We start from the raw sequence: 26,580 nt of genomic DNA, 5'->3' as shown, positions 1-26,580 counted from the left end.
TCCCTGTGGTCATCATGCCTGACTTTTTACTTTTGTAGAGAAAAAACAGGCTGTGGTGCACTCCCTTTACTTTTCAGCTCCATATAGTGCAATTTCAACAACAACAAAAACTGCGAGCTCCAAAGTACCAGCATCAGTGAGCCGCAAATGTCGAACCATTAACACGAAAACAAAGTGGTGTGGAAATGTGGATACATTTCTGGCAAAACTGTAGCTTCGATGACAGCTAGCTGTGGCTACAAAATTGAGTTTTAAGTAATTTTGCAACAAATCAAGAAAAAAGCTACCGGTAATTACTTGCATGCATCCACAGATATTGCACACTTTTTTCTGAAAGTCTTGCAGTGTTGTGATTGTAGTTTTTTCAAATTAAGTCATTAAAAGGTGAACATTTTCATGTTTAAACCCATGGCGCTGCACATTTCATCACATCTTGTTGCCAGAAAAATGACATTACCCCACCATGTGCACAAAAGCCGACGTACATAAGAGTTAGTAGAATTTAAAAAAAGCTTTACTGGTTGAAACTTTCATCATGGTTGAGGCCACAGTATGTCCCAGAGGGATGCAGCCCAGAGCAGAATCTTCCCAACTTCAAGCACAATATTTATCTTTTTAAAAGTCTTTGCCAGAACATTAAAAATGTGGCGCAACGCTGACAGTCTCTACAGTTTATGTAACCGTCGCATCCCATCATACACATTTTAGCTCGTGTTGTGAGAGGTTGTTTTTCTCATCTGTATGTGCACACTTGTGACATTTGAATATCCATTTTCAAAAGTAGGCTAATAAACAGTTTACACTTTGCTGTCATCTAAAATATGCAGGGGGGACAGTGAACACACCATCAAGGAAATTCCTGTTGTCCTCACTTGGAAAGTTCTTTTCAGACACCTACAGTAGATTTTTTTAACCAAAAGGTTGTTTAAGTACCGGTAATGATTTTTTTCATGGACATTTCTACCATGGACCGATCTCTGACATATCTATAGTATTCTGTGTCAAGTCTGAAGCCTGAAAATGGAGCCTGAAATGGGATGGGCACGTCAATCATAGTTTACGTTAAAGAACCACTCTGATATAAATTGTGTTTTGAACAAGTTCTTGTGGAATTTGTCTCATTACAAGAAAATCAAATTAAGCTTAAAATTGCATTTCTGAGTATGTCTTTATTCAAATCGTAGTATATAAGGATCAGACGTGAGAATATCATGGGAGAAAGCTTGTAGGTGCGCCGTAGAAGCTGCTACGGCAAGTCACAAACTCACTGCTCAGCTCCATTCGCATCCATGTACGTCTAAATGTTCCTCGTCTGAGTTGGAATCTGGCTCAAAGCTGTATGGCTGTTGTTGCATCGACAATGTTGGGTTGGGGTTATGGCGGGGGGTGTAAGCTTGAGGGAGAGCGTGTAAACAGATGGATGTCGGGAAATGAAGGCCGGGATTTCTTCTGGCCAACAGTTCCGCCCACAATCAGAGGTGAATTTCTAATGAACTCCTGCAGAAAACGGTATGTTTTCTGGCTAAAAAAGGCATAATCATAGTTAAAGGACCACTATTTCACTATTTCACAAGAGATCAAAAGATGATCGGAGTGGGTCTTTAATCTCAACAATGTTCTGAAAATAGTACATTTTGTTCAATCCAATCCTGTCAACAAAGAAAACACATGCCTATAATGCTGCAAAAATCACCCCCAGCTTGCTCACAGTTGTTTTGACTAAAAGAATAAAGCCGTAGTGATTAAATAGATTTTGATAAGTTAGCTTTTTAATTAATCCTGGCTTTTTGGTTGGCAGTTAATGGGAAATAGCTTCAGTTTTTTTAATTACAATCTAGTGGGGATATGAGGAACTGCAACACTTTACAGGAAATACTTAAAGTTAGCTAAAATAAATTAAACAAATCTAAGACAAATTGAAATGATTTTTTTTTGGAATTTGCAGTTTGACATAGAAAAAAGTGCAATTATTGTGAAACTTTATAATAATAACTTCTTTTAAAAAGTTAAGATATTTCTATGAAAAAAGCTAGTTCAAGCTGTGGTTTAAACTACAACTCCTAGGTCAATGACCAGTATTTATCCTGAACTTAAAATCAAACAGTTTTGTAAAAGTTGTTGAAGCTCATGCCTACAGTTTTTCTAATCTAATCTAATTTCAATCATTTCACCTTTTCTTTGGAGGAGTGAGACGCCATAACTTGTATTACCTGGTTGTGCTAGGCATAAAATAAAGTTACGTTTAAAAAAGTGGGTTAAGACAATAATAAAAAAGGTAAGTAATTGGTTTGTTGAGTCAAAAGTGGCCTGGCAGAGCATAATAATTGCGCCTCAGCTTGGCTGCCCAAACCTAAATAGCTGTCTGCAGTCCAGCTGGTTAAGTCCTGCAGAGTTTGGCCACACTCTGCTCTTCCAAATTAGCAATTGGCGGTTCCTTGGACCACGTTCGGGGCTCTGCTAGCTGCTGCTGCTGGACTTTCCCATCACGACAAAATGTCATTTCAAGGTCCAGCTGTCACCATGGGTCATCGAGGGGAGTAAGCTCTCAGGCTGGCCAGCCAAAACATCCAGCATTTAGCTAACCTCAGCTGCTAACAGCAACTATCCTGGCAAAAAGAGAAAGTTAAATATAGATCTATACTCTGGGGCTCACAAAGTCAAGAGAGGGATGTTGAAGGAGTTAAAAGAGCTGGCCCCGTGACAAAGGACATCACATGGCACCTTTGCCTTCCTCCTGGCTGGATAACGGCCACTCTTCAGTTTCTGAGAGCTGCCTTCCTCACCCGTTCCCTTTTTATACATTCACACACTCATTAACTTGCTGAGGGAATGGGGAGGGAAGAAAAAGAGAGGTGGGTGCTGGTGTGTGTGAAGCGGGACTGAGGCGGCTGTGGGAGTGACAGGAGGACGGAGGGCAGGAGGGAAGTTACAGGGTTCTGTTATTGCTCTCTGCCGTTCCCTTCTTGACCCGAAGACCTGCAACAAGAAAAAGAAACGGAGCGCAGAGCTTGAGATGGCTCTTGGCAGCACTCAGTAGCAGACACTAAAAGTGGGATCACAGATCAAGAGAACATAAAAAGACACTTTTCCTCCGAGTGTGTTTCTTCACGGATTACTTGCTTTGGTTATAATTGTTTGAAAAAACTGAGGATATTTCAACATCAGGTAAGGAAAGTTCTTTTATTTTTCTCTATGGCTATGTGCTTAAGTAAACTTTCCTTCAATCTGAAGCACATGGTGCTGAAGTGCAGGTGGTGCTCCTTAGCTGACATTAGTATTTGGCCTATAAAATGCTTCAAAACTTTGGTACAAGTCTTCCAGACACTATTATTCGGATTATACAGTTATGTATTCAAAAATATGGATTTCAGCACAGTATTTGCAAGGATATTCCCTCCTAACAAACAAGCTCTTTGGTATTGTGTCATGCAGGGAGGAATGAACCAAAGAGTGCATGTGAATGTATGAATGAGACCATTTAGGGGAAGAATTTCAGGCTTTACATGTGCGAGGAGAAGCCCAGCTTCACCACAGCATAGGGGATTGTGGTTCGCAAAATATATGCGACTCAGATGCCTATTTATTGAGGCCGTAGCTTGAAAATGATAAGCAACTTATTCCAACATGCAAACCTTTGCCCTCAACTTCCCCCACAGTCGCCAACTCCAACACCTCTGCAGCCCCCTGTTGCCCTGCTGAGAACGGTCTAACGCACACACTGCTTTAGCTTGATCCTTGATGAGTTGCAGGAGGAGGACATCTTTCATCTTGAATATTTTCGGGGCTGTCGGGACGCCAGCATGAATTCCATTTCATCCGCATGAGGTCATTGGCGTCTCAGAGGAGACACCCAGCTCCTGGGAGTCGCTGTTCGTCAAAGCGGACATCACCTTGTCCGACTGTACTGAAAGACAATTGGGAAACCTTGTGCTGAGCTGGGATAAGAGTGCATCACCCAGCAGCTTTCAGCTTATACGCTAAAGCACTCAGTGGTATCACTGCAGAGGCATTCCTTGTTAACATTTTTGTACTTGTTCCAGCCGTACTTAACCTCACACCATGTATGAAGTTCAACTAGTTGAATGAGTGCAGGAAGCACTGGCTTGTCAGTGCTAGCCTATCTAACTGTAAATTAGTAATCACACAACTGCTCAAAGGGAAACCAAATTGGCTGAGCTGAGCATTTGCCTCTATTGATCTGATCTAATGTGTCAGAGTTTGACCTCATCATATCCCAGCAGCCTGATGCCACCCGAGTTGTTAGCTACAGATTAACTGCGAGGTTGGCTGAGGAGACAGGGATGTCTTTATAGCAGAGCTCATGCTGCAGTAGCTCATGTGTCCTTGGTTTTGTTCTTATGTGCTGGGGTTGGTTGTTGCAATTCCCTTACAACATGTCACTGTAAATGAGAAGAAACACAGCACAGGAGGTGGAGCTTGTAGCTGTCAGGAGTGGAGTTCTTCCTCATCGTTCTGGGGCGCCTCAGCAGCAGCAGCTGTCACCGACACAGGCACCCCTCAACTGACATAAGGGCTTCAAGACTCAAATTCCAAATATACTGTTTAGTTGGATTTAGATGTTTCGCAGAACTATAACTCAAATAACAGCTAGTCTAAAAATATGACTCTAAACCCAAATAACTAAATAAAAACTTTATTTACTTTAGAAGAATTTTCAGCCTCACTTGTTTTGCTGTATTTTTAATACATCAGCACTTTTTTTGTTTCTATGTATAGTTTGAGTGATGGAAATAACCCTTTAAATTTAAATCAACCTTAAAGTATTTTTTTCACATGCATTGACTTATTTGTTTCACTAATTCTCCTAACCAAAAAAAGAAACAAAAAACATAAAATTGGGCAAAGATTGGTCAAATATTTGGCTATATTTACATAAACACCATTAAATATAAGCAGCACAAATTAGTTTTTATGGTGTATCTGTCTTCGTGAAGAGATCAGAGCCAATATTAAGGATTAAAGCAATCAGATAAAGCTGCTGAAGAGGATTTAAGCATACCTTTCATCAATTACCTCATTGAAATCAACACATGGATGTTTTTTGGGATTTCATTAAAGGGCCTATATCATGCTTTTCTCAAGCCTTTCAGATCCATATACAGTACAAACCAAAAGTTTGGACACACCTTCTCATTTAAATGAATGGCAAGGTGTGTCCAGACTACCCGGAAGTAGCTCTCTATCGGACTATTTATAGGACTGTATCGCTGAGGCACCACTTGTGGGTGCCGCCAATTTCATGATGTAAACCTACAAGTTTACCTGTCTGCGTTTACCCTATGAAAACAAACAACATCTAAACTTTTGCAAAGATAGATGTGCAGATTGTCCATATAAAGTGGAATCGCTTTTGCCAGTCAGTGGCTCTGCGGGGAAGGTGGGTGTTAGCCCGGGGGCGCTGCTGGCAGCGCAGACTCTTCCTGGAAGGGGCTGTTCCTAACTTATCTACCTCACAATATAAGAACCCGTTCGTTTCAGTGGGTTGGGAGGGGCTGGTGCTCAGAGTCCAGGTTTTTAGAGGAATCTTCAGAAATGCATGAACAGATCAAATTACCACTTTTGGATTGTTTTTCGTGAGGACTTAACATTATAAAACATTTAAAAGCTAAAAAAAAGATTTTGCAAGATATTGGCCTTTCAACCAAACACCCATGTTATTTCTGGCATTTAATTTAAAATGCGATAAGAAGGGCTTTTAATAATTGCCTATTTATTATTTTATGCAGTTATGGTCAGTTGGCGTTCTTTAAATGGTTGCAGCCACATTAGTGGAACAAAAACACAAAGTCATGTAAAATGTGTAGTCATAAATTACAAAGCAAATGTGCTATAATGGTATTTAATGTTAGATGTAGAGTTAATAAATTCAGACATGTTGCTTGATCATCAGAGATGGTGTTCCTAGTGGACCTTGAATTTCGGAATTTCCCCTCAGCTCTTTCCCTCCCAACATGTTGTGGATTTAGTTGCCTTTGGTGTTGAAGACATTAACAAATTGTGAGAAAGCAGAAAATTGCTTCCATTTTCCATCATCTCTGCTCACTCCACCAGTGTGTTTACTAGTAGAGAGGAACTGACTCAGCCATGACTCCCTCAGTGAAGCTTGTGATTACGACAGTCATCTGGCCAATGGAATTGCTCACAAAAAGAAAAGAATGACTGGTTTCTGTGGGTCTGAGTCCACTATCATTCTAGACTAAATTCAGGTCTTTTGGCGGGAATGGATTCTTTTTCCTTTCTATAGTATTTTCACAGGTATTCATTCAGACCTTCTCTGTGAAAACAATAAACAATAGAACAACAGAAAACAATAGAAATGTTCAACAAACAAACTTTAACTGGTTGTAGTGGCACAATGATTTCCAACAATTCAGGTTGGATAACTCTTTAAAACACAAAAAGCCCAAATTAAAAAAGAATCTTTAGGGCTTGATGAAGAAAAGTCAGTAAATATAGCAGTCGTGTTACAGAGAATAAACCATTTGGAGTTCTTTTTGTCATTGACAGTCCTGTCGCTTCTCCTGAAGTGTTCATCAACTCAAGACAGTAAACACTATAAATCTACATTCATCAATTCAGAACTATAAATTCTATTATTTATCTAGAAATCCGCAATATTCTACCAAAACGTTTGCAAGGTAGACTGGAAATGTCATAACCTCTGATTCCATTTTAAAGCCCGAAGGTACATCCGTACTGTCGACGTCGAGTTGCAATTAAGAGGCCACTTCCAAGGAAAAGTCTATACAAACCAACTCCCGCGTTCACATGTCCCTAAGCTAATTTTAAGTCTGGCTGTGGGCTCTATGTACAAACGGGGCGTTCATTGGTCGCGTGCTGGAAGTTAAATCAATTGAACTATTGACTGCTAAGTTGCGAAATCGCAAAACTTTGACCATTTAGGGATTAGGATTTAGTCGGGATGTGTGCGTAGCGTCCTTTTGAAAAACATGATTATGAAGGAGAAATTAATAATGACACCAAGTATTTCATATATCTCGAAATAGAGCTGTGAAAGAAAAATCCTGACGCAAGATTTGCAGTATTTGCTAACATTTCATTCAAAGCCTATACCAATTGTAGATGTCAGACAAGGGCTACTAAACAGTAATAAAAACAGAATAATAAGTAGACCCTCCCTGCCACTTCCTGCTTGTCCAGTGTGTGAACACCACCAGCTTAATGCCCGTTCATGAAACCGCATACAATGCGTTCTTAAACCTGCCACAAATGCCAGGTGTGAATGTCTTGTAGCTTCTTGCTATATACACACCAATGAATGTGATGTGCATTCAATAATGCACTAAACTGGCAATCCTGTACACGCTTTTAGCATACAGTATGCTGTTCACACTGGACCATTGCTACCCAATACTAGTGCATGTACCTACAGTTGGAAGAGGCTTGGTGTGAAATGTTAGAGTGGTGCAAATCTTGTGAATCTTGCTCCAGGCTAGGGCTGCGAGATATGAGAAAAACTTGCAATTTGCAATATTAGTGATCAATATTGCAATAACAATATAACTTAAAATACACGAATAAATAGCAAAACAACTAAAAACATCATTTCCATTTGACTTCAGCAGTTGATCTTAAATAAGAGTCAACATAACTTAAATTACACTCCAAATGACCCTCATCTACATAGGAGGCGAGCATCTATCATAAAAGGGCTCCATCCGATTAGTCAACAACGTGAAGAGGTCCTTCCGATTGGTCAAATGCACAAATGGATTTATTTGATTTGTTAAATGGTAAATGTCATGCACCTGTATAGCGCTTTTAAACCTTCCCCGAAGGCCCAAAGCGCTCTAAAATTACATTACCATTCACAAACATTCATACACTGATGGCTTCACCAGAAGCAAGGTGGGGTTCAGTGTCTTGCCTAAGGACACTTTGATATTGGCAGAGGTCAGAGGTCAGCCTCCCCCATGGCAGCTTAAATGCTTCAAGCTCCCATAAGATTGTTTTAGCACATTTAAGGTAACCATGTATCACAATTTCCGCCAACTTTTGCAATAACGATAAATTTTTTGTGCAGGCGTACTCAAGGCTTTTTCTTTCACAGCTCTATTTTGATAGGAAGGACTTGGTGTCATAGAATTATGGCTGGGCACACACCATAATTTTTCCTCCATGATAAATTTTCAAACAGCTGGTACTTTCATGTTTTGAAAAGGATGAAACCCATACATCACTACCAAATCCGAATCCCTGATTGGTCAAAGTTCAATTGGTTTGACTTTTAACACGCGTTCAACGGCTGCACATTTTGTATGTAAAGCCCAAGAACTTGTGTAGTTACACGTGAATGTGAGAGTTTTAAATGCATAAGCCCAAAAACTTGCGTGGTTACACGTGAACGTGAGAGTTTTAAATCCAGAAGCCCAAAACTCGCAGGAGGGGAGGGGGGGGTTCAGCCTGCTTTAAAGATTTTAGGATTTAACATACTTTTTATGTCATGTAGCCATTAAAAACACTGTCAAACTGCAAAAATCTCATATTAAAAAAACAAACAACATATCAGCTGTTTTCAGTTTTTACCATCTTTCAAAAGACAAAATTCCATCCATTTATTTCATCAATATTTGCACTCTATGATCACATTAGCGTACTTTTTTTCCCAAGTCAGTGATGTCGTGCCACATTTGCTTGCTTCATCCATATGTCGCTTGGCTGTTTCTATTCATAGCACACCCAGAACTTGATCTTGCACTTGATCTTCATACTGTTAAAGATGATACCATCCATTCCTCTAGTGTAGAAAAATCCAGCACTACTTGGTGTTAGGTAACAGATGCTCATGTTAATGCTGTTGCCATGGGAAGAGCGGCTGAAAAGTGGGTCCAACTTACAGCATTCAGCTCTCTTCTGTGATGGATGACTTCACATCATTCATTAAACCCCCAATATTATTGGGACAGCTGAAGGTGCACCAGCTTGTACACAGTAATCAGGTTGTGTCATGAAAGTTTACAATAGTTTATAATATTAGCTGCAATTTTGGTCATCTGTGAAACTATAACCACGAGAGGATCAAGTTGGTGTGATGTCAGTAAATTACATCAAGATGACACCTTCCACCCATGCAGACATTTTACCCCTGTAAGAGTGTCAGCATTAGTTTGAGTTATTATCACTACGGTATATTAATAGAAGCTATCATTACAGCAAGACAAGCTGTAAATGCTTGGGTTTTGTCCACAAAAATCTCCTTGACAGTTCAATTCCACTTAAGCAAAGAAAATAATGTAAAGATTTTTCTCATAGTATTTTTCTAATTGAAAGCTAATTTTATCCTTCAAATATCGTTTCAGATGGTTCGAATTCTCAAGAGTATTCCTGGAGAACAAATTAAACACACTTCTCTATACAGGGGGAAGTTCCATCTCCTTGTTTGGTACTGGTGTGTTTACAGAAAAAATACTTTGATTTGTTCGAAACTAAACATATTTTGTCTTCAGTCCCATTACTTTGAGCTTCTCCTCTCATTTAGCTGAATTCTAAACCAGCAAACTTAGAAATTATCAATCTTTTCTACTGTACTGACAATGTTCAAGTACCCCTAAACCGCTTAAAATGTCTTTCTTGATGATGGACACACTTTTAATTCAAGACTAATCAGAACCAGTGATTTAAAGGCAAGCAGCAATCATCATTTGACCGATTGTAAAAGTGTTCCCAGTGGGCTTTTAATTTTAACGTTTTTAACCAAAAGTAAAATTTTATTGAAGCTTGTTTTTAAAGCAGTCATAAAATCTTTCCTGTTGTATGTTTGCAATATTTAAAAAAAATAAAGACATCTGTACATGTATATACAAAAAATATTTTATATAATTTATTGAAACACAAATTAGTTATTTTTGTTATGTACATTAGAAAAAAAACTTTTTCAAAACTTTGACAGTTCCCAAATATCATACTCCACTGACAAAATGTTTACTATTCTTAGAAGACATGCAATGTAAGATCAAACAATAAAATACGTGTGAATATAGCATTATGACCTTTTGACTGTTTTGACTCAGGAATGGAGACACATGCACAGTAGGGGTTTAAAATACTCGTACATGTGACAACTGGACGTGGGAGAAACCTTGCAATGGCTTTGGGGTTCCACTTTAAATTTAGACTCGGCTCTTTAACGTGGGATCTTGCTGGTGTTTAGGCCTTCATTTCAAAGTAGACCGGCACTTGCTTCCAGAAAACCAGTTGTGATGCTCTTCAGATTCCTTAAATAGGAGCCGACATCAGACTTCTTTGTATTCCATAGTGACAGCTGGCAGTGCTGCATGGCGTACTGAAATACCAGTTATGACAAAGAAATATCAGCAACCAAGACTGCAGTGAAAGGTTAAGGTAGATCAGACGGCTCACATTACGTTGATCATTGACTTCAATAAGATTAACTTTGACTTTCAGTCAATGAAATTATGGCAAATTGTACTCTTTTGGTAGTCATTAATGTCCCACTCCAATGATCTTTTAAAGTATTTTAAAAGAAATACCAGTGGTCTTTCAGTCATGATTATGCAGTTTTTTTTTAGGAAAAAAACAACAAAAAACTGTGTTGTTTTCTAGGACATAGTTTCTGCAGAGCGGCAGGAGTTCATCAGAAATTTGCCTCAGAGTTGTGGCTATTGGCACAGATTAAGCCAGCTCTCCTTTCTTATCATCCCTTTGTTTACACTCTCTCCTACTAGCTTACAGCCCCTCACACCTCCAAGCTAACAAAAATGGCAAACAATATTGGAACTATGCACCCAAATAGTTTAGAATCAGATGCCAGCTCAGATGACGAAAAGAAAGATGCACATTGATCTATTTGTCTGCAAGTGGAGGCATTAGAATGGAGCGGAGCAGGAAGATGTGCTCTCCATCATGAGAAAAATGCCATAAAAACATGATTAAAAAAAACAGAAACACATTTTCATTGTAGTGAGTCTTTAATGGATAGAGCAAAATGTAGCTGTTACCGCTTTAGACAAAGTTAACTAATCACGTCTGTTTTTATAAAATGTAGAAAAAAAATATATTAGATCAGACCTCCACGCACTCACTCACTCCCCATCATCTTTGTTGAACGAAAGTGACCCTGCAAAGTGAGATGCTCTGTTACAGTAGCTCCTCAGAATTCTTAATGGCATCAGTTCAAAAAGTAAAAATAAACTGCAAAGTATTTAACTTAAAAACTACTGCACGGATGTAGGGACTCTGCCCATATCCTTCACAGCAAGAGATGGCTGATGTTTTGCGTTTCAACATCATCATCCCTCAGCAATGCTCATCTTCATGCTCTCCACTTAAGGGCATCATTCAGTTTGGCATTGATCGAATGGTGTCATGGATATGTGTAAATTGATGTACTACAACATTAGATGCTGTGACAATGAGCCAACAGCCGTAACTAATACAGGCAGGAATGAAGATGCTGCAATTTATCCCCTGCGATGAAGTGCATTTCCTTTCATTCATGTGTGGACCCACTGAACCCCAAGACCTCAGATAAAGCGTGTGGGTTGAGCAAAACAGTTTTTCTTTTCCGTTTGAACTGACAGATGTAGTCTTTCCAGACCTGCACATACATATTTTACTGGAAAGAAAGGGGATCAAAGAGGTTGGTTTTAAGCATCATTTCACTTCACTGCCCTGACCACTGCTACCACTGAAGATAACGTTTCTTGACGGAAACCAGAAATTTGAAAAATGTTGTCATTTTTTTCAACTCTTCAAAGGTTTCTGAAAGATTCTTCCTCTTCGTCTAACTTAAAGTATTGAGCAAGAGCAATGATTCTTAATGCTCCTTCTGTAGAGAAACTAAAGTTTTAGAGGGAGTTCCTAGGAGTTCAGGAAATTTCACATCACCACAGTAACACATGAGTTTGAGGTTCTGTTTGTTGTAGTAAGAACAAAACTTTTTTGTTTGAAAAAATGCTTTTTCTTTCAAAGCCGTTAAAATGAAAATAATATATCTTTATTCATAGCAGCCGCATGACACATATTGATGTAAATATGCATTAAACCTCCTAAATTACCTTAATTTTGCATTAACTTAAAAGCAAAAACATACGCGAAGTTTATTTTTTTAGAGCTAGAAATAAACTCAGGCGTCATAGTGTTGAGAAGCAAGAATGTTGTTGTTTTTTAACATTTGCACAGCTAGGTGTGTGTTTCATTCTCATCTGGTTTCAGAAGCCGCCTGCAGCTCTCCTAAACTAGAACAACAGCAGCAAGAATAACAATAAAAACAAGAACAAGGAATAGACCAAGAACACCATAGGAATTAGAATGTTGGTAAGAAAAATAACAAGAATAGGAACAAAAATGAAAAAATTAAACAAGAACACAAACGAAAACACGCAATCATGTAGTCATGGCATCTGGGCTAAATGTCTTTTCCTTAAAAGTTTCTCCAGTAATCCTAGTAGCTTCATTAGTCTAGAGAATAAAGTAATAGAACATATATAAGAATAAAATAAAAATGTGAATAAAAACAAATCTAAGAATAAAAACAAGAATAAGACATAAAGTATTATTAGGAATAAAAATGTGAATACAATGAAGACGGAACAAATAGAAATAAAAACAATTAAATCTACAAACAAATTGATATAAAAATATTGAAGCACAAAACAAAAAATCAAAGATGAAAAAAAAATATCAAAAATGCATGAAATGAACTTGAACTTTTCCTATCTAAAAGTGAATTAAATTCTGTCTCTATCCAGATGGTAAATTAACTCTGCAAACCCAACAACACAGTTTTTTTTACTATTGCTGTCTTCTATTCTCTTTATTATGCCTTAATTATTATTCAAAATATATACAATGTGGACACCTTAAAATTTGCAATGTTCTTGGTGAAGCACATTGGTGTTGACACCAAACAATGTTTTTTCTTCTTTAGCTGCGCTGTACCCATAATGATAGCTAAAAACATGATTTGAACAAAACACCCTGTAAAATGTACATTTAATAATTAGTTATAATATAATCAATGTCAGATTTGTGTTACTTACATTCACTTGATCCAGAAGTGCTGCTTTCCAACAGATAAGGTGGGCTGATGCTTAAGGCTCAAGACCAGCATTTGTCCCTAAAATTTGGGTAACTTCTGATCACCATAGTGTGTTTACAAGTTTACTCAAGCAATCTGGTTTCTAAGAGAACTCTGATTTCTGAGTGAAATCAAGTTGCAGGTTACATGCACAGGGGCAACACGCTTCTACTACCTCACGAGGTAGTAGATGCCTAAGCATTTGTAGTAGAAGCATTTGCCTAATGTCTTTGCAGGCTTTTGTCATTTCTTGCAATTTCTTCAATGCTGGGTTCCAGCATCAAGCTTGTGAGGATAAACTGAAATGGAGCAAGGCATTTGACTTTTGTTTGACACTTGTAACACTGCTGCTCATTTCCCTTTTCTTATGGCCGCCCGTATTGGATTCAAAGCCCTGTCATTCTGCTATAATTTGTCTTTGAGCACAGCATTGTTTGCACTTTGGTTTTTGTTGTGGACATACAGAAAGCCGGCTTGAACCCCTGACATCATCTGTTACCTAACAGACATCATAGCTTTGTAGGATCACGCTCAGGCACGTTCAGCAGTCAACTTAGATCCAAATGTGTCAGAGTCCACTGAGGTGTGTTCTGATTCACCTCTTCAAGTCAGCCTCATCACAGTAAATCCTCCACCAGAATAGATCCATTAAAGAACTAGCTTTACTTGCTACATGGATTGTCTGGTGTGAGTGTGACCTCCTGCGGGTTTTTTTGTTTCCTCTTTCAGAAAAAGGGCTTCCTCTTCGTATCAAACTGTCAGAGTAAAGGTAATCCTACTGCTATTTCTATTTACATGTGTTGTGAGGCATAAAATCATTTAATAAGTACGTAGTATTACAAACTGGGAAAGATGAATCTATCTCTTCTGTTAGCCTTACATTAGGCAAACAACACACTAATTATGACATGTTATATTTTTTACCCAGGCCAATTTGGACTTTTCTGAAGTTGTGTTCTAAAATAGTAACAATACTGTTTAAGTAACAGTATGAAAACAATTTTTTGTTGAAATTGTGCCACTACATGTTATGGAAATAACACTTTATTCATAAAAAGTGTGCAGTTGTGTCAAAAGTTACTTCCTCCAAGGTATAATAAATACTTGAATATAATTCATGCTATAAAAAAAATCCAAATTACCCAAAAATTACTTATTTTTTCGGGTTTAGGTTTTGGATTGCAAAAAAAAGTAGATAAGGCTGGATTTCCCAGCTATGAGGCACCAGTTCTACCCAAATTTAGAATGTGAAATTATGTCATTAACTGATGTATTTTGAGGACCTGAGTTCTTAGTGACTAAAAAGAGGACAAATGGATGTTCAGACCAATAATGTCAAAGATACAAAGTCAGATGTGAACTGGAATGTCCTAAACACCCTCAGACTAAGTAAAAACACGCTATGAATGTTTATTCTGGATTAGGAATGTTAGCACGAGACTATAATATTAACTCATGCATAGAGAATGTTTGACTGACTGTCACTGTTAAAAATAAAGGTCAGTGAATCAAGAGTCGAGCCAAAGTCATAAAATTCACTGGAAAGTTTGACAGTGTGAATAACACAATGGGAACTACCTCTGGTTAGTTATTTATTTGCTGACGGAGAACAACAAACAAATTAGTTCTGTCCAGTAAAACAAGAAAAACAGGTTTGTTTTTCCCTGATTGATCCAGGAACATGAGGTCCAAAAGCAGCGGCGTGGAGAACCCAGAGGATGGGGTGCTCGGGGTTCCACAGAACGACAACGACATTGGTCAAGAACAAGAAGTTGGTCTGTCTGTGAAGAATCTGAAAGCCAAAAGCCAGCAGAAGGAGGGGAAAGCTAAACTGCTCTTGGATTCCTGTGAGAGTGGAGAAAAAACAGGAAGCATCGTGGATCTGTCCAGAGAGGACCTGCTGAAACTGCTTGGGATCATGGAAGGAGAAGTTCAGGTAACCCGGCTGCTGCTACACCTTGTTTGCTTCTCCCAGCAGTCATGTGTGAAGCCTTGGCAATGATTGTGAGAGAAAATGATTTTTTTCAAGAAGCACTGCGCATAAAAGAGTCATTTTGAATTCTCACACTGCAATTTCAGCACAATAGCTCTATCTTGTGGTTGACACTGGGAGTTGAACACACTAGTGAAAGCGTGTGAATGCACTACAGAATGTAAACACCAAGCAGGTTGTACAGTTTTAAGAAAATTTTGTATAAAAAAATCTGAATTGCTGTATTATTTAGACCAAATCATCCCATATTTTCATGCCACAGATCTTCTTCATGACATATGTCATTTTTTGTGAATATCTGTGTGTTTGTAGGCCAGGGAAGATGTAATCTTCATGCTGAAGTCCCAACAGTCTTCACCAGAGGTACTGGAGTCCCAGTATGGCTGTATAGTCTCTGGCTCAGCCCTGAATGCACTTCAGAGGGATGGCTTTATCACAGGCAGCAAACCACACGAAAGCAGCGTCTACCAGAAACCAGCAGTAGAGGTCAGAGAGCAACTATGACTTACAGTCCCATTTGAACTGACAACTATATTTTTTTGTCTCAGGAGGTTCGGGAAGACATCCCATAAATGCATCACAATGTTCATTTTTGAGTATTTGTGTCCTTTCCCAGCTGGAACGTCTGCAGGAGAAGCATAAGGAGACGTACCGGCGAATGCTGGGTCAGCTGCTGCTCGCAGAGAAGTGCCATCGCCGCACAGTCCACGAGCTGGACACGGAGAAACGCAAACACGCGGACTACATGAACAAAAGTGACGACTTCACCAACCTCCTGGAGCAGGAGAGAGAGAGGTGAGAACGAAAGATGACAAGAGAGATCATTGACCCCGCTCTAAAGACTCTGAAAAACAAAGGATAGAAGAAGTTGATGGAAAGGAAAAGAGAAAAATACAATAGCAGAATGAGAATGACTATGGTTTTTTTTAATTATTGGTTTGTTGAGGGTTTCAAACAAGTTGAACTGCTAAAGTTGGCATGGACAGTGAAGACATCAGAGGAGGCCCTACTAATTCAAAATATTAGCTTTTCGAGCTGCTTTCAGTCACTGTTCAGGCTGTTTCAAGGCAGTCATAGAGGGAGGGCACCATCAGACCCCAAGAGGACCAAAAATACCCAACAAAGGGATGGACTCACAGACAAAAACCTGACAAAAACCTCTACCTAACTTCCAGGATTACTACTCTGCAAACAGATTACTTTATGTCGTAAAATGGCCTAAACTTAGTCTGTTAGATGAATCTCATATATAGACGACCTAGATATTTCTATTAACCTTTTTTCAGTTCCAAAAAAGTGCTTGAGAAGTTTAAACATCAACACATCTCTGACAGTCTGGTGGGATTTTCTAAAAAATTAAAATAAATAAATAAAATAAAATTAACTTCACAATATTTCCTTGCTTTCAGAAGTCAGAACTCTGTCTCCCCCTCTGGTCACCTGCGGGAGAGTTCTAGCCATACTACAACCCCCAGCAACCCCCAGCGCACAGTTCCTGAATGCCACACATCTGACTCGTAGTCATTCATCAACCACAGCATACTTTAGGTCTGCCCTGATAAAGCTCAGTGCAAAGTATTGTTTGTGCTCCTCTGCCTGTGTTAATGAGTGTTCTATTTGGACCTGATCTTCTGTGCAGGGGCGCAACTGCCAAATTTCACAGGGGTATGCGGACAGATTAAAGATTAAGGAAAAGGGGGCTCTAAGGGCAGGGATGCCACTCTTTCTGCTGTTTCCATCTCAACCATAGTGCTGGTCTGGGCGTACAATGTAGGGATAATTTTTTTCAGTATTTCTGAAAGGGAATGTCAAAGCATGGCTCTAGTGCATTCAATAAAAAACGAAATCCCTCGTTCTCCACCTAGCTGCAAGCACGGAGCCCTTGTACATTTAAACAGCAATCCCGTTTGTTGTTGACTCTGCTCTCACAGAAGACGGTGGTAGCTTTGCCTGGAAAAAAGTATCCGCGCCAGGCTGTGTCGGTTTCAGGCTAGCATCAGCCACGGCTTTCTCACACAATTCCGGGTGATGCAGCTTCAAAGCTGCCTGTGCGTCTTTTAACTTGGTGCTCTCGCTATTTTCCTTGTCTTTCCCCTCCGCCATTTTGGTTTTGAATGTGTATTATTTTCGTCCACCCGCAATCTCGCAACGAGTGCACCCTATCTACCCTCCAAAGAATCGTCTTACCAAAGGATTATTAATATAACGTTTTACAGGGTCTTCAAACGTAAATAAAAGGTCAATACTTGGTGAAGATACATCAATCACGGGACTAAATGTCGTGATATATCACCATATTGATATTTTGGCACACCCCTAATGCATACTCACTTTTTACGCCCCTGCTTCTGTGTCCTGACCCTGTTTCTGACCTTTGCCTGCTGCTTGCCCTGACTCTCCCCTGGATCTTGACCACCCCATATCTCGTCTGATGATCTCATGCCTGTTATCGACCCCTGCCTGCCTGGCCCTGATTTAGCTTTGTGGACTTTTAGCTGAGCCACTAAACCTGCTGAATTTGGATCCAGCTGTCTGCCTGTTCTTGTGACACATGCAAACTCACCCCCATTTGGAACAACCTTGAAAACTTACCAAACAAAAACACTTTACTTCATGGAAGAACAAACGGATCCAACAGTTTCAGCATAAAAATCAGAATACAACATTTATATCGGTCCCAATGCTATCCCATAAGTAATCAGTTTATGGGATGAGAAAAAACACATTTCTAGAATACTATCCACTCAAATCAATAAATACCAGTGGTTAATAAATGTAATATGTCTTCCAAAGAGTTCTGGTTCACTTTCAGTTTGATAAATAGTGGCTGGGTAGCTCGGTTGGTAAGGTGAAGGACTGACATGCAGGAAACCAGGGTTTCATTCCCGGGGGAGAATGAAAAAGCAAACAATTGAATTGGTGAGCAGTTAACACCACCAAGTGAGGGCCCTTGGGCAAGACCTTTGACGCTATTGGGCATGAACTGGCAGCCACGCCTTTACCATTACCAAGTATGAATGAAGAGTGAATGAATAATGGACACATTGCAAGGACTTTGAGCGTCTGGAAAAGCACATTATTATAAAATATGAAATCCACCTGTTTTAAACTCAACACTAAGTAATTGAAAAGAGATTGAAAAGAGATTACAATTAAAAAATGAATTTTGTTGATTTACAGATGTTTATTGCTTTATTTATCAAAGACCTACCACATCTTGAAACTGAATTGTTGTATGAATGCCTTGCAACAAATGTGCAACTTTTGTTTTCTCCAGCTGTAAAACGGCTGAATTCCTTTTATAAAAGACCTCATGCCTTTCATCACTTGCAAGCATCGACTGATACTTAACACAGATAAGAGGGGTATGAAACTTTACAGCAGGGATTTAGTAGGACTGATGAATCACTACCAGATGGACTTTCTGTTCTTCTTAGTCTGATCCATCTCTTTCTTTTCAACATCTTTACAGTAGATGGGACGAGAGTAAAAGTTTAGTTCATTAGGTAAGTGTCCTCTTTGCTCAGAGCTTAACCCTTGTGCTATCCTAGGCATTTTAACATTGGGAGTTGGGTCATCTAGACCCACTAGACAGTGCGCTGAACCTTTTTTCTTCAATGATTTTTGATCTTCACTGGTGTCCATGGATTACATGAAGTCTTTTCACCTTTATCCACCTTTGTCATGGTAGGAATACCACGTCAATGTAAGGGTGGGGTCATCTAAGATAGCACAAGGGTTATGGCTGCTTATCTTGGACTTGAAGATGAGAGCTATTGCTGAAATTCCTCTTTATTTTTTCAGGTGTGAATTTCAATTGACAGCCTCGGGCTTTTGCTGTCAACATGCTGTAGAAAAATACACTGAAATAGTAGGAGCAGGCACGGCATGGATGTGATTGACAACAGTGGAAGTTGCTTTTCCTATCTGTTTTGACAGTTTGCACATGTCATCGTCTCATACTCAGGATGGTGATAGCCATCTGTCTGAGAGAAGAGAGGAAACCAAAGCGTCTAAAATCAGGAGGAATGCAGAGGATGGGTACAGCTGGTTCTGACTGGTAGTGATCAGCTATTAACACCCAGAGAACAAAGGAAGTTAGGATTTTTGGGGGCAGACTGGAATGTGTGTGGATTGCTGGAGGAAGAAGCTTTTAATCCTAAAGGGAGTTTAAGTTACGCAAACAGAATGAAAATACAGACGTGCTGTCAACTGCGCAATGCAAAATTAGCCAACTATATTTCTTTGTGATGTATGAGACACTTCCAACTAGTGCCAACTTGGCTTCCTGCTTCCATCTTTTACCACCAAACCTGTCTGCACAGCGAACTCGCTTACCTAACAAATAATGCTTTTTTCCTGTTAACAACAGGTTGTTAAGTGTTCAGCAGCATGTCTTTGACAGCTCTGACATGGATGGAGTTTCAATGCATCTTGAAAAATTCCTCAGAAAAAACTGGATAAAATGTTGTCAACAGATAAAACACAAAAAAAACAAGAAACATTCCCTTCTGGATCTTCTTGGGAACTGTTTTCTTTGCACAGTTGCCAACAACATTTACATTCCTAAAAAAAAACTTTTTATTCTTAACTAAAATAAGGTTATATGAAAACTGCATGTTACTATTTCTTCCACAGCAACAGTTAATAGTGTCACCATCTGTACCTGATACCACTGACATCATCATTTTGACCTTTTCATGATGATCTTGATAGAGTGTCAGTTTCTTGGTGTAACTGTCATCTTACAAGTAAATATGGATTTCAGAAGTAGAACAGTGCAAACCTGGGTTGCCTTTTTTTTCTAAGTTGCCATGATTGGTAACTTTTTTGAAAAATAAAGTGAAAATAAAGTGATACAAATGAATGAAGGACTTTTTTGACATCATGAAACGCTTGCAGCTTTCATCTGCTTTCATTCGCAGTTGCTAGACTTGGATGATTAACTCTTTAGTCCCTTCTTGCAATCTAGAGACGCCACTTCTTTAAATTATGGGTTTATCCTCCTGGATCTTGTTTATCTCATGGGAGACATCCAGATCTGCTTTCCTCATCATAGACTGCAGGAATCCTCATTTAAAAATTTCCTTCAAGGGAATCACAGCGTTCAACCTCTCTTTTCTGCACCAGCATGTTTTACAGTTTCTGGGAGCAGCACCTTTGTTCAATCTTTATGAAAGTTGGAAACCTTTTAAACCCGACCTGTTGTTTGTTCGTCTTTTGAAGCAAGCATGCAAAATGATGGGAGGGTTGCCAGAACACTCCCCTCTGCACCAAAGATCCACCCCCCTGTCCTCTGTTTAAAAAACAACACACACACCATGCATGGTAACTCACCATGTGTGGATGAGATGACATTAGCCATTCGTTTATTTTCTCTTTTTTTGAGGTAGCCTGGTGAAATTAAAACATTTTCTGCATAACAGGATATAAAAAGCCATTCTCTGTGCAATAAGGATGCTCTGATTGTAAAGAAAATAACTTTTGTTGGTGAGTTTTAATAACTTTTCCTTGGTATTAGTTTGACTAGTAGTTGATATCTATTTATTTATTTAAGCTTGTGTAATTTGGTTCACTTTGCAATGCAAAACTTTATATTTTAAATATTTTATTAAAATGACATGGGGAGTGTAAGGAGACTGAAGCAGCTGTGTGGGATCTGATTTGCGTGCACTTTGTTGGAGCCTGAGATGAGAGTGGGCATGAGTAGCATAGAAAGAAGCTAAATGAAAAGACCACCGCTTGGAAAGGAGGACTGAATAAAACTTTCACCTGCAGTTTGTGTTTTGTTCTGCATCCCATCAGCAAACTGCTGCTGTAACAGGCCTGTAAAATACCTTTTCGAATTATTCTTTTTAACAATTTCTATTTTTGCACTCCTCCTAATATTCAATGGATGTACTGGTTGTTTTTCTAAATACTTTTACTTTAGTTCAAGGGTTAAACAATTGGTTTTAGAGGTATATAATCTCTGACTCTTGGGTGTTTTTAGGGGTGTAACAATTCGTTTTAACAATGGTTCGGTTTATACCATAATTTGTGGTTGCTGATGCAATTCATAATTAATATTGGTTCATTATAGATGATCCAATTCACAGACCAGACAATCGATCCGGGATATTTTTAGCCAAAAAAAAATCAACCAGTGTGACTGAAACATACCTGCACGGGTACAAAACAGTGCAGGTGAAGTTTTCCAGATTCCTTAGATTTTTTGCAAGACAATCAAGCGTAAATAAATATGTGTACAGACAAACAAGTAAACAATAATTAATGGCAAATCCATTCAAATTTTAGTTCTATAAAGTTCAGCCCACTTTTGTTTTTCCACATTAAATTAATCCAACTGAAGCATTATTAGAGCATTCTACCATACTGACATGTCTTTGCAAAATTCAAAGTGTTTCCACACATTGGACTTAATGATGGCTGGATCATTGTTTGCTGCCATCACATGTGTATTGTCTGCTGTGATGCACTTGGGAGTTTTTACGTAACAGTAAAACAAAGCTGCCGTGCCTTAATTCAAATTGTGTTTTCTATAACTCGATTATAATTGATTTATTTCATTTTCAAATGATTTTATAATGGTCTAAGTTGATTTGATTGACAACTTGCTGGATCGTAAGAATCGCTGCACCCCTGTAGTTGATGTTAGAAGTTATTGAAAATTTAAGATGACATGTTTTTTCACTTTACATCTTTAGGCTGAAGAAGCTGCTTGAAAATGAGAAAGCCTACCAGATAAGGAAGGAGAAAGAGCACTCCAAACGTCTGGCCAAAGTGCGGGAAGAACTGGTCAAGTTGAAGTCCTTCGCCTTGATGTTGGTCAATGAGCGCCAGCAACACCTGGAACAAATGGACCAACAGAACCAGCGCATCCAGGAGCTCAGCCAGCAGCTTCAACAGCGAGAGCAGACACTGAATGAAGCGAAGGAACGCGCTCTGGAGGACAGCCACAGGGTTCAGAGCTTGGAGGCAGAGTTTAAGGAGAAATCTTTAAAGCTCAACCAACAACACGAAGAGATGAGTGTCATAATCTCTACAAAGGAACTTGAGAACCGACAAATGAATTCTAAACTACTGGAGCTTACACACAAAGTAGATGAACTGCAGGAAAATTGCAGAGTTTTGAAGAAGTCTGAGGATGAGTTGCAGGAGCTGAGAGTAAAAATCATCAAAGGCGACTGTGGAAATTCCAGCTTGATAGTTGAGTTGGAGAACTTGCGGAAACGGGTGCTGGAGATGGAGGGGAATGATGAGGAGATAACAAAGACAGAAAGTCAATGTAAGGAGTTGAGGAAACGGCTGGAAGAAGAGGACTGTAAAGCAATAAACCTTAGACTGGAAGTAGAAAAACTCCAGAAAAGAATCATTGAGATGGAGAAACTTGAGGATGCATTCTGTGTTAGCAAATCTGAGTGTGCACAGTTGCGTGATGCTCTTGAAAAGGAGAAGGGATTGACCAAAGAGCTTTCAGAGGAAGTTGTAGCTCTCAAGATTCGTATGAAAGAGCTAGAGTCTAGTGAACTCAAGCTGGAAAAGTCTGAGTTGAGCCTCAAGGATGATCTGACTAAGCTTAAATCAGTGACAGTAGCTTTAATGGATGAAAGAAAAACCCTGATGGAAAGAGTGAAGTCTGATGAAAAGAAAAAGGACGATTTAAATAAGCTAGTTAAACTCGAGCAGGGTAAGGTTATGGAAGTAACTGAGAGGCTGATAGAGGAAAGCAAAAAGTTCCTTAAATTAAAATCCGAAATGGAAGCCACGGTAGACTCTTTAAATGCTGAGAAGGACAAGCTCAGCACAAAGCTCGCTGATGAAAATGATAAAACCAAGGATCTTAATTCTAAAGTCACTGAAATGAAAAAGAAGCTAGACGGGTTGGAGCAAGCAGAGAAGTTTTCCTTGAGGAATTCTGTTTTATGCGATCCGGCAAAACTGTGTGAATCCATTCGGAGAGATGACAACAGAATTAAAGAGATGACTTTCGAAATTGAGCACCTGAAAGAACGCCTTAAACAGCTGGAGGTGGTGGAGGGAGATTTGATTAAGACAGAGGATCAGTACGATATGTTGGAGAAAAGGTTCACAACTGAACAGGACAAGGCCAAAATTCTCTCCCAGCAGGTGGAGGAAATGAAGAATCAGATACTGCGAAAGAAAGCAATTGAAAAGGGAGAAGAGGAGAGCAAAGAGGAAGACCTCAGACTACGATGCAAAAGGGAGGAGACCAAAACAAGAGAACTACAAGCTGATGTGGTTGCTCTTAAAGAGAAAGTCCACGAATTAATGCATAAGGAAGACCAGCTTTCTCAGCTCCAAGTGGACTATTCCCTTCTGCAGCAGAGATTCCTGGAAGAAGAAGAGAAGGCCAAGAACATGAGAACAGAAGTCTTTCATCTCACCAAAGAACTTGAGATGGTAAAGCGTCAAAGCAGAGCTTTGCGACCGAGCTTAAACGGAAGGAGGATAGTGGATGCAGCGGTGACATCCACCTCAGTACAGACGGAGGGATCAGGGTTAGCAGATGAGGAGACCCCAGCTGTGTTCATTAGAAAGTCCGTTCAAGAAGAGAACCACTTTATGAATAACATTAGACAGAAATGCCTGAAGAAGCCCAGCGAAAAAGCTTGTGCCATTGAACGCCATCCTTCATCTAACAGCGACTTGGGAATCAAGAAATCTTGGATTCCATGGATGAGAAAAAAGGACCATGTTTCTCATGAGACCAATCTGGAAAAGCATCTGCACATGAATGGAGAACTTTTGCCGGCTGAACCAATGCTCCAGAAACCAGGGCAGCCTCTACATATCCGGGTGACACCGGACAACCAAAAAAACACAGCCACCCTTGAAATCGACCGTACGTCTACAGAGGAGGTTATCTCTAGCCCAGCTCCCCTTAGCCCCAACCATTCTCAACCTAAGTCCAGAATCACAATCATTCCCACTTATGCTGCTCCAACTCATCGACGGAAGTCTCCAGTTGGACATGTGACCCCAGAAAGGGCCAAATCGCCAGTCACTATCACAGCTATTTCAAGAGCCAAGTCTCCTGAAAGTGGGCGGTCCTCTTCCACCGCTTTAGGGAAACCCTTTTTGCCAGTTTCTCTGATGACAGTGAACGCTGCTGCAGTCACTAAAATGCCTGCCCCCTCTGAGCCCCAAGAAATGACAATGGGCCGGGCAATAATCAAGGTCACCCCTGAGAAGCAGATGGTTCCGGTGCCTGTGCGGAAGAGCCCAAACAATGTGGGCACCAACACCACAACAGACGATAATAAGATCCACATACATGTAGGCAGCAGCGTCACCTCAAAGATGGTGGTCAGATCAATGGCTATGGGATCGGACAGCAGAGAACTCATGCTGTCAACTGGGACTGTTTTGCGATCTCCTCGGCAAATCACCACGACTTCCACCAGGAGCACACAGAGTAAAGTAATGAGCAGTATTACAATATCTCCTGTCACGTCTCCCACCACTAAGCCTTCTCAAAATGTGGTAAGTTTGAAATCTCTAAACTCAAATTATGAAAATGAAAAGTTTTATTGACTTGAATCGAGATTGAAATAATTTATGTGGAAACCCTGGACCCTGGCCTTCAAAATTTACATTTAATGTTCATTCATTCATAATAAGATCATAAAGCTGCAAAAGTAACAACGTTTTGGGCATTTCAGCTGCTTACATAAAATGTTCTTTATAAGATGAATGGCGTGACAGACACAGACCCCTAAAAGGCCTCTGAATATCCAAGCTAATGATGTGGCATTGTGCCATCCTGTCAACGGTCATGCTGGAATCTATAGATGTTGCACTGTTTACATTCACAGACGGGAACAGACAGGGTTTGGCCAAAACAAAACAGCTTTGCAGCAGTAGCAGCGAGCACAGACTTTTGCTGGATTTGGGATTCAGATCATAACATTTCAATTTAAAACATTTAGTAATGCTGCAAGTTGAGTTTTGTTGCTGAGAGTTGTTTTTTTCTCCTGTAATATGGGCATGCTTGCTTTTTTTTGTATGTTGCTCCTTTGTTTCTATTGTCTTCCCTGAGAAGATCTACTCTTTCCCTCTTTGTCAAACAGATTGGGCATGATGCCCAGCCACCTCGAGCGGGGCTGACCCGCATCCCAATGTCCAAGAACCTAAAGACAGGAAAAACTACTCTGGGATCCTCGGGGGTTTCTGGTGGAGTGAAACCGGAGCCTCGGCCTGAAAGTCATTCTATGAGGATGGAAGTGAAGAAATCCGCTGTGAACGGCAGTGTTTTACAAACTGGAGGGAAAGTTTGATGTTACAACTAGTTCCCAACAGAATACCTACAAGGTGCTACACTGAGAACTGAAAAACAATCCTTTTTTTTTTTTTTTTTTGACTCAGCATGGACTTAATTGACCATGGCTCAAAGTTTGAAACATTTGGTTCCATTCCCAGCCTTGCCATGTGACAAAGGATCACACAGAGAGATTCTGAACTCCTAAATTTTTTATGCTTATCAGGATGTGATTTTAATGAACCATTGATGTATTTAGAGTGAAACCTACAACCTAGAGACATTATAAATGAGTGAGTGTGGACCATTTAAATGATGTAATTCTTATTCGAAATCAAAAAAGCCATCCCATTATGGCTTTAAACAGTCTTTTGTTTTACTTTTTGTGTCAAGTTTGTGTTTGCCTGTTTAATTGAAGCTTTATTTTATAGGGATTTAAAATAATGCCACTGTGTGCTGCTTCTAATTAATTCATGCTGTGGATTGAGTTGTATATAAATGTTTTCCAGTATATTTAATAGGAACACATTGTTTTGCTTAAAATACATTTTGTTAATGGTCTGTAAAACATTTGTAATGAAAATTATTTTAAATAAATGGTGGAATCTAAAACTCGCTGGACTACTTTGCTGTAATTTCTTTGCAATAGAATTCAAACATTAAGAAATATTAGTGTCTGCATTGATGGACTTAGTGGTGTAACAATTCATTGTAACAACAATTTGATTCATATCATTATATGTGGTTGCTGATATGATTCATACTAAATTTTGGTTCATTTTGAAAAGTGAGCTGAAAAGCACCAGCCAAAATACTATCATCATAGGAACATTTTTAAACTTAAGATTACAAGAATATAACTTTTTTTTTAAAGGTTTACGGTTACATATTTTAATTAAAAAAAAACATTTTTTTCTTTAGGAAAGTAATAAGATTGTAAATATTTTTTTTGAAAACTGGTCTAAAACTGAGAAACATGCTTAAACTACAGCAGAAAAAAAAACGCACAGTGTGTATGAACACACAACAGCTGTGCGTTGTTGGGGTCACTCAAAAACTCTGTTTTTGAGAGATCTTACCCTTGCAGAGAGATCTGTTCCAAGTCCCATAAAAATCTTCTGAACAGTTTCAAACGTGTACCTCAGAACTTTTGGGTACTGAAGGTTTAAAGCATAGATCAGCCCAAGCAGGTAGGCAAAAGCTGTTGGCAGGTCATGAAGGACG

The 26,580-nt window shown here is 39.3% G+C and overlaps 1 protein-coding gene across 2 annotated transcripts; it reads left to right on the top strand.

Moving 5' to 3' along the window:
• Nucleotides 1-2,719: 2,719 nt before the first annotated feature.
• Nucleotides 2,720-25,971, top strand: LOC101159148 (filamin-A-interacting protein 1). 2 transcript variants are annotated; one of them, XM_023951853.1, is made up of 7 exons: nucleotides 2,720-3,165; nucleotides 13,811-13,850; nucleotides 14,759-15,017; nucleotides 15,387-15,560; nucleotides 15,691-15,869; nucleotides 21,782-24,581; nucleotides 25,169-25,971. In XM_023951853.1, the coding sequence occupies exons 3-7, from the start codon at nucleotides 14,763-14,765 to the stop codon at nucleotides 25,373-25,375; spliced, it is 3,615 nt and encodes a 1,204-aa protein (XP_023807621.1). In that variant the 5' UTR covers nucleotides 2,720-3,165; nucleotides 13,811-13,850; nucleotides 14,759-14,762; the 3' UTR covers nucleotides 25,376-25,971. The 2 variants fall into 2 exon arrangements, with proteins under 2 accessions (XP_023807621.1, XP_023807620.1); XM_023951852.1 differs by lacking the exon at nucleotides 13,811-13,850.
• The last annotated feature ends 609 nt before the right edge of the window (nucleotides 25,972-26,580 follow it).

Source organism: Oryzias latipes, chromosome 22 (assembly GCF_002234675.1).
Source record: "Oryzias latipes chromosome 22, ASM223467v1".
Classification (NCBI taxonomy): Eukaryota; Metazoa; Chordata; class Actinopteri; order Beloniformes; family Adrianichthyidae; genus Oryzias; species Oryzias latipes.
This window is presented reverse-complemented; position numbering and strand designations above follow the sequence as displayed.